The sequence below is a fragment of the Anopheles darlingi genome, chromosome 3 (genome assembly GCF_943734745.1).
Source record: "Anopheles darlingi chromosome 3, idAnoDarlMG_H_01, whole genome shotgun sequence".
Taxonomy (NCBI): domain Eukaryota; kingdom Metazoa; phylum Arthropoda; class Insecta; order Diptera; family Culicidae; genus Anopheles; species Anopheles darlingi.
This window is the reverse complement of record NC_064875.1, coordinates 66,814,875-66,823,361: the sequence shown is the minus strand read 5'-3', so window position 1 is coordinate 66,823,361 and position 8,487 is coordinate 66,814,875. Positions and strand designations below refer to the sequence as shown.

The window sequence follows — 8,487 nt, the reverse complement described above, 5'->3', positions numbered from 1 at the left end:
TAAAGCTGCTTTCACATCGAGCGCGTTTAAACGCCACTAATAGACGCAGCAGGTTTTTTGACGCAGAAAACACGGTTGTATCACATGAAAATATACGGAAGTGTTCACGCAACGCACCGAAAGCTATTTTTTGGAGCTTTTGAAGAGCTTAAAAGTTGGCGTTTTTTTTCGGATCTGTAAAAATCTACAGATTGTGGCAGGTTCTGAGCCGACTGTAGCAGGCGACGCAAGCAAGCCAGCGTTACCCTTTGGTTTTGCAATTTGTTTTGGCAGGAATGTGTTGAAATCCGGGTAATAACTGTTTTGCGTGAAGATTAAACTATTTATCATGATTTGATAAGGTGGCGGTAGTGATATAGTGCTATTTTTCGTGTATTTTAAATCGAACTTCGCGCAACCTAGGTGTGAACAATAAATTAAGCTTTTGCGTCAAAAAACGCCAACTTTGGCGTTTTTAAAAACGCGTTCGATGTGAAAGCAGCTTAAAGCTGCTTTCACATCGAGCGCGTTTAAACGCCACTAATAGACGCAGCAGGTTTTTTGACGCAGAAAACTCGGTTGTATCACATCAAAATATATGGAAGTGTTCACGTAACGCACCGAAAGCTATTTTTTTGAGCTTTTGAAGAGCTTAAAAGTTGGCGTTTTTTTTCGGATCTGTAAAAATCTACAGATTGTGGCAGGTTCTGAGCCGACTGTAGCAGGCTACGCAAGCAAGTCAGCGTTGCCCTTTGGTTTTGCAATTTGTTTTGGCAGTAATGTGTTGAAATGCGGGTAATAACTGTTTTGCGTGAAGATTAAACTATTTATCATGATTTGATAAGGTGGCGGTAGTGATATGGTGCTATTTTTCGTGTATTTTAAATCGACCTTCGCGCAACCTAGGTGTGAACAATAAATTAAGCTTTTGCGTCAAAAAACGCCAACTTTGGCGTTTTTAAAAACGCGCTCGATGTGAAAGCAGCTTAAAGCGAAGAAGCCACCAATTCCAGACAGCGTATCTTCAATCGATATTCTTATAAAATCGTTTAGCTTTCTGGCGGTTTGCCTCGGGGTTTGTCGTTTTAAGCGTTGGGAATTGACATTGAAATGTTTATGTAGCCAGCCGTAAGGACGAGTTTACATCCAGACGGATGAAGCATGGTGTCAGTCAGTTACCTTTCGAAAGATAACTATAAAGAAATAATTCGGTTTGAACACACATTTGTTTGTTTGAGCTGATATTAGCAAATAGGCATATTGTAAAATATAACACCAATCCATGGTGTTGTATAACACCAATCCAAGAAATTTCTATGCACTTCGAGGTATTTGTGTGATCTACATAAGAATTGTGTGTTTGCTAATCTATAGCTCAATGCTAAACCACGATTATACCATGGGGTATGTCCTACTGGGTAAAGAGATAAGGGTTCGACGATTTGAAAGAAAGTGAGAGGGGAGAGTGTAATAACATAAGGTAGTTGTAAGCGATCGAGGATCGGGAGTTCAAAATCGACCATTGCAAAGTGAAGAAATGTCTCAAGATCTGTTCAAATAAAATTTCATCTCTCAACTCAGAAACAGATTAAATACAAAATAAACGAGTGTGCGTTAGACATTCTCTAACGTTTATTATCTTCTCGTATAAATTCCCGTGACGTACGCTTACTTTGCATCAATTGAAAGAAGCGTTCGCCCTGCTCAGAATGGGTTCCGCTCTACGAATAACGTTTCAACTTCTAACGATCGTGCTAGTGTTTGGCCATACTCATCAACGCGAGATAAGGAATCGGAATTCCCGTAGCACGACCGATCTGGCTGATGCTAAGTTTGTGCTGCAGTCCAACGATTTCGCAATCCAGCTGTACAAGGTGAGTCATTTTCTCACCAATTCGGTCTCCCATGGTCATTCCCAAATCAAAGAATCATAATATTTCTCGGTTTGCAGCAAGTGAGTACACAAGCGAGTGACGGAAATGTGGTATTTTCTCCGTTTTCGATCAGTGCCTGTCTATCGCTCGCCGCCATGGGTGCCGGTGGAGTAACGGCTGACGAAATGTTTGGTGGATTGCGCTACGGAAAGGCCGATCAGAAGCAGCAGGTTGCCGAATGGTACGGACGACTCATGGATCGCCTAGCAAACGATAAATCTATTGCCGTAGCCAACAAGCTGTATGTCAAAGAAGGATTCAATGTGAAACGTTCCTTCCAAGAGGTGGCCACCGCCAGCTTCCAGTCGGAGGTTCAAGAGCTCAATTTCGCTCAGAATAAGATCGCGGCCAAAACGATCAATGATTGGGTGGAACGCAAAACGAACAACAAAATCAAGGATCTTATCACTCCCAATTCTCTGAACGACCTGACCCGTATGGTGCTGGTCAATGCGGTACATTTTCACGCGAAATGGAAGCAGCAGTTTAAATCTTTCAACACCTATCCGAGACCATTCTGGTTTAGTGATACACAGTCACGGGAGGTACCGATGATGTACATTCAGGAGGATTTTGCATACAAAAACTTTGAGACTGAAGGGTTCTCCGCTCTTGAGCTAACCTACAGTAACAGTGACGTGACGATGCTGGTGCTTTTACCCAACAAACGCAATGGGTTAGCAGCATTGGAAGAGAGTCTTCCGAGCCTTAACTTTGTTGAGCTTACTAACCAAATGAAAAAAAGCGATGTGAAAGTATATCTTCCCAAGTTCAAAATTGATTTCTCTCTCGAACTTAATGACGTCCTGACAACTGTAAGTTATCCTGCACATGCAATACTCCTTTGTTAAAATGTAAATTAACAATGGTTACTTGTTGTAGCTTGGCATGGGACGAATGTTTAGTGATGCGGCTGAGTTCCCTGATTTACTGGAATCTGATGGAGCACTCAAGGTTTCGAAAGCTATTCATAAAGGATTTATCGAGGTCAATGAAGTAGGTACCGAGGCCGCAGCCGCTACAGGTGAGTTACTGATCGCTTGCGTTGAAGTATCCGTGGTTGGTCTTGACACTTTTAGTGTGTATCTGCCTTACTCACGATTGGGTTTTAACCAAACCCATTTATTTACTCTTTATAGGGCTGGAATTCATGCTTTTATCGGCCCGAATTTCAACGCAACCGGTAATGGTGTTCAAGGCAGACCATCCATTTATATATACGTTGATGTCACACGATAAGGGTGTTTACTTCATTGGAAAAGTGACCAACCCAGCTTAAAACGCCACTGCATCATCGAAAGGGGTAGGAGTACTTCTTTACTGTTTCTCAATGGCGACAAGCTAGTAACACTATCAAACATTCAAACGTCATACTTTTGACAAAATGTCCCGTTGGAAAACACGTATCAAGAGAAGCGTCATATCAAATAAAAATCATTGCTTAACTCTCTGTTAACGTTATAACCAGTAGAGACGAATGAAGTTGATGCACACAACTATACTTTGCGAAGTTCCGCGCATCAATGACAATAAATTAGCAAACTATTGAAAGCGGCCTCATGCCGATGGTAGAAATATCCGAAGACGACAGCTCAAAAGAGTTAGAAACTGTGAGCGCATCTTCTTTTATTCAGTTGCTTAGATTTATCTCTTTAAGATTTTAACAACATGATGTTCAACCTAATATTAATTAATTTTTTATTGAAAACAAATAAAAAGCGTCACAGAAATTAAGCGTTTTTCTAAAACCTGTATTGTTACATTAGGTATTTCAATCAAAGAAGAAGAGCTCGTTGTAGTTAAAAGTCAACTATGACCTCAGGCTTTTTGAATGGGGAATTCCTAAGTGCTGAAACTCTATTTTAGAGCAGTATTTATTTGTTAATCCCCGTCAATGCCGATGTGTTGATGAAATGTTGTTTGTTGATTCTCCACCCCATGATGGTCAACTAAATTTCAAAAATCAATTCAACCAAAGATGAGTCGGTCAATCGATTCGTTTCTTACTTCTCCTCCAATTCACCCCATTCTCGACTCTCTTTCACTTTTCTCTCTGGTTCTCTCATTTAAACCCATTTTAGCACTAGATCGTTGAGCTCGTTACAAGAAGTAAGATTTAAACAAGACAATGATATTTGACGCAGTATTAGTGCTATATTTATGCGATCTTTCATTTTTTGTCGTTCAATCATGTATGTGTGAGGACTTCTGGATCGGGTACGATTTGACACATCAGCTTTTCCCCGTATAAATTCTCTGACCGTTCTTGCACTTCGAATCAATTGGAAGTAGCCTTCGCCCTGTTCAGAATGGGTTCCGCTCTACGAATAACGTTTCAACTTCTAACGATCGTGCTAGTGTTTGGCCATACTCATCAACGCGAGATAAGGAATCGGAATTCCCGTAGCACGACCGATCTGGCTGATGCTAAGTTTGTGCTGCAGTCCAACGATTTCGCAATCCAGCTGTACAAGGTGAGTCATTTTCTCACCAATTCGGTCTCCCATGGTCATTCCCAAATCAAAGAATCATAATATTTTTCGTTTGCAGCAAGTGAGTGCACAAGCGAGTGACGGAAATGTGGTATTTTCTCCGTTTTCGATCAGTGCCTGTCTATCGCTCGCAGCCATGGGTGCCGGTGGAGTAACGGCTGACGAAATGTTTGGTGGATTGCGCTACGGAAAGGCCGATCAGAAGCAGCAGGTTGCCGAATGGTACGGACGACTCATGGATCGCCTAGCAAACGATAAATCTATTGCCGTAGCCAACAAGCTGTATGTCAAAGAAGGATTCAATGTGAAACGTTCCTTCCAAGAGGTGGCCACCGCCAGCTTCCAGTCGGAAGTTCAAGAGCTCAATTTCGCTCAGAATAAGATCGCGGCCAAAACGATCAATGATTGGGTGGAACGCAAAACGAACAACAAAATCAAGGATCTTATCACACCCAATTCTCTGAACGACCTGACCCGTATGGTGCTGGTCAATGCGGTACACTTTAAGGGTACCTGGAGGTACCAGTTCAAAACGACCGACACCCACCCGATGCGATTCTGGTCCAGTGATACACAGTCACGGGAGGTACCGATGATGTACATTCAGGAGGATTTTGCATACAAAAACTTTGAGACTGAAGGGTTCTCCGCTCTTGAGCTAACCTACAGTGGCGGCCAAATGACGATGTTGGTGCTGTTACCCAACAAACGCAATGGGTTAGCAGCATTGGAAGAGAGTCTTCCGAGCCTTAACCTTGTCGAGCTTTCTAAACAAATGAAAATAAGCGATGTGAAAGTATATCTTCCCAAATTCAAAATTGATTTCTCTCTCAATCTAAATGGCGTTTTAACGAAAGTAAGTTATCAAATGCATTCGCAGTACCCCACCATAAAATTGTAATGACCAATGCTTACACGTTGCAGCTTGGCATGAGACGAATGTTCAGTGATGCGGCTGAGTTTCCCGATTTGCTAGAGTCAGATGAAAGTCTCAAGGTTTCGAAGGCGATTCATAAAGCATTCATCGAGGTCAATGAAGAAGGTACCGAGGCCGCAGCCGCTACAGGTGAGAATATGACGTTTTCGGTTAATTGCGCACAAGTTGTCCTAGGATCGGGGCATTCCCCAGTCTGGATGTAACCAACCAACAATTGTCAGCTAGCTGATTGTTGCTATTAGAACTCACACTACAAACCATTGCTTTAATGTGTGCTTTTTACCATTTATAGGAATTTTCATGGTGCCTCTTTCGTATCCCCCACCGACACCTCCACCAACCATGGAGTTCAAGGCAGACCATCCATTTATATATTCGTTAATGTCACAGGATAAGGGGGTCTATTTCATAGGAAAAGTGACCAACCCTTAAAGCACCACATTACCACCATGTGCAATATAAGCTATGGCGTGTAAAATAAGAATGTATGAGCCGAAATAATAAGCATTCCAATCGTTTTTGAAGCTTCAGCAATTTTATTTTGAAGGAAGTTTTAAGTTTAAAGGAATGAGTGCATGCAATGTGCTAAAGAATACATAAAATATAATCGTTACCACTCGTCGTCTTTTGACACAGTTTGTCGTCTTTTGACACAGTTTTTTTTCTTATTACCATGTAAACTGAATTGCTTAGGGTGATCATTGCTTATCCTTGGTGATATTGTTGGATTTTTATATAATTCTTGGCGAATGTTTATAATTCTTGCGGAATGTTCAAACACATAAAGTGTTGTTAGCTGATAGAAAATCAAGCATTAAATTAATAATCGAGGACATTTTTTCTACTCCGTGTGAACACCACTGCAATTAGAAATAATAACATCGTTAGTGACACGTTTGGGAGTGCTTAGTGGTTTTATAAATGCACTTTATGTGCCTCCTCAAATTGCACTGCATAAAACACATTTTCATAATTAAATTTATAGTTCACAATTAACACGTGCTACACGTACGCAATTTGACATTATGCAATAGCAAGAGAAGAGCTCGAACATATTTTTTGCTCCATAATGTGCACGATTCCCAACGGAAACATCAATTGGCGTTGTACGATGCACATCAAATCACTCATCAGGACCATTACCGGCCTCATTTGATCGAAGGTGAGGTTGCATTTGCAGCATGATAAAATATTTAAACTGCCAATTTTCAATACGCCGAACAAAAGGCATACGAGCGCTACTTAATCTTGACATGCATCACCACAACTAATGTGTGATTTGCTAATAAAAGAATATTTTATTAGCGAAATACTTGCATCAACTATTGCGTGCCGATGAGGTGTATAATAATCCATTTGTGAGGATACCAGAATTTGAGGAAAGACATAAGGCCACCATTGATAGCCAGTTTTGTATACCAGTAAAATATCGAGATTCACATTTCTGTTCTGAAGTAACAGAAACGAAAAAGCGCCTTAAAGTATTAAATAGTAAGCAATGTGTAGCAATGCAACATGTTTACGCAATACTTTTGCAGTAACTTGTTGATCAAGGACAGTTTATAAAAAAAGACTGTGTTTTTGTCTTAACCAACTCGTATTCCTAAGACCTTAACAGCTATGCGACGACGTGTAGCTGTGCCAAGCAGATCGTATATTTCAATTATAAGACCATCGTAGACTACAATATTGCTAGCGACATGATAATGCCAGCCAGAGTGACCGTCACTACCTGAGTATGTTTTCATTATTGTGCGAACGTGCCAAGGTTGCAGTGAAGATCGTTGGCAGCGGCTTCACTCTAGACGGTGTCCCATTGCCTATGACCCAGCACTTGCCTCGGTTTACGAAACCCGTTTAATGCGGAAACAGTTGTGTTCATAAGTTCCAATCTAAGGGCGACGAACCATGGTTGTGGTAACGCTAGCATCAACTAACTCCGGTTATGAACTCATCAAGAGCAGTGGAATTGCTTTTGTCTTGGTACAAATTGGACACTATAAATTCATCATTTATGTAGGACCTAACGAGACAGTCCACCATGACGGTTGGTTCTGAACGAAGGTAAGTTAAGGAGAATTACGCTCTGCATGGTAACTGTATTCCAAACGGTACGTTGTTTTTAAATTATAAGTTCGTATAAGTTTGGTTTCATTCGCTTAAACCTTGCTTATACTTCCTGACAATGAAACAACAACTTGCCTTTTTGCAAACAGTCGCATCGCAGATTCAAATATACCCGGATCACACAAAGCAAATTAATTAAATTTTAAATCAAATTAAATTTAAACGAATTATACAACTGTTTACTTAGGTTAATCGCACGTTGAAAAATTACGTTAACTAATTTATCAACGTGCGATTTAGTAAGCAAGTACACTAATGGAAATCTACTACAACCCCAAATCACTCCGTTGAAAATAAGTTCCGATTTCACCATATTTTATTTTATCACGACATTCTCCTATTATCCTTAACAACATCACTAGCAGAATCTTCTATTTGCGAACCATGATGGGACGAATGTTTAGTACACACTTTAAGCAAAGACAGAGTGAATTTCATGAGAATGTCATAATGGTTCTGGTTTTTGGGCTGGCCAGCTGTCCTGTTTTGTTTTCTCTCCTTCTTTTCTCGATAATAATAGTACACAGCGTTAACATTCCAGCCAAGAATCCTTTCAATCCGCTCCATTCCTGCTACGTCACTTGTTTGGCATCTGAAAATTCCAACCGGGCACGGTGCACTTCAGGAAAATATCCTCACATAAATGTGTACTCGAGATCGCAACCCATGCTGCTATGTCTAATGTCTGCCAAAACAATGGCTAGCCCTTGGCGTCAGCGTCAAGCCATACAGACGGCACGAGCCAACGAGTTGCGGTTACGGGTTTTCCAAACTATCTGGATTTTCTGCACAGGTTTGCCACGCAAACCATCACATACGGTAGTTGTAGCGTTTATTTTGGTTGGTTCTACTTTGAGATTCTTGTCCTGGATATTCCATCCTGCTTCGTGCCAAACAATTGCACCTAGAACATTTAGTTGGAAAGAAATAAATGACTGTAAACTTCATGAACTTCGTGCGCAGCGAATGCGTCATCAATCATAGTAATGGTCTCATGAAATGATCTGTAGCCTTTCTA

General features: G+C 40.9%; 1 protein-coding gene across 1 annotated transcript; it reads left to right on the top strand.

Annotated features, from left to right (window-relative positions):
- The first annotated feature begins 1,419 nt into the window (after positions 1-1,419).
- LOC125955736 (uncharacterized) lies at positions 1,420-5,980 on the top strand. Its single transcript, XM_049686879.1, has 8 exons — positions 1,420-1,853; positions 1,931-2,728; positions 2,796-2,937; positions 3,053-3,191; positions 4,150-4,387; positions 4,464-5,261; positions 5,330-5,471; positions 5,635-5,980. The coding sequence occupies exons 1-8, from the start codon at positions 1,689-1,691 to the stop codon at positions 5,772-5,774; spliced, it is 2,562 nt and encodes an 853-aa protein (XP_049542836.1). The 5' UTR covers positions 1,420-1,688; the 3' UTR covers positions 5,775-5,980.
- Positions 5,981-8,487: the final 2,507 nt, after the last annotated feature.

What these genes read in the sequence shown, in the direction of transcription:
- LOC125955736 (XM_049686879.1), top strand. Translation starts at nt 1,689, where the DNA reads ATGGGTTCCGCTCTACGAATAACGTTTCAACTTCTAACGATCGTGCTA. An exon ending in CGAGGCCGCAGCCGCTACAG is followed by an intron (nt 2,938 to 3,052) that starts GTGAGTTACTGA and finishes TACTCTTTATAG; the next exon opens with GGCTGGAATTCATGCTTTTA. An exon ending in CGAGGCCGCAGCCGCTACAG is followed by an intron (nt 5,472 to 5,634) that starts GTGAGAATATGA and finishes TACCATTTATAG; the next exon opens with GAATTTTCATGGTGCCTCTT.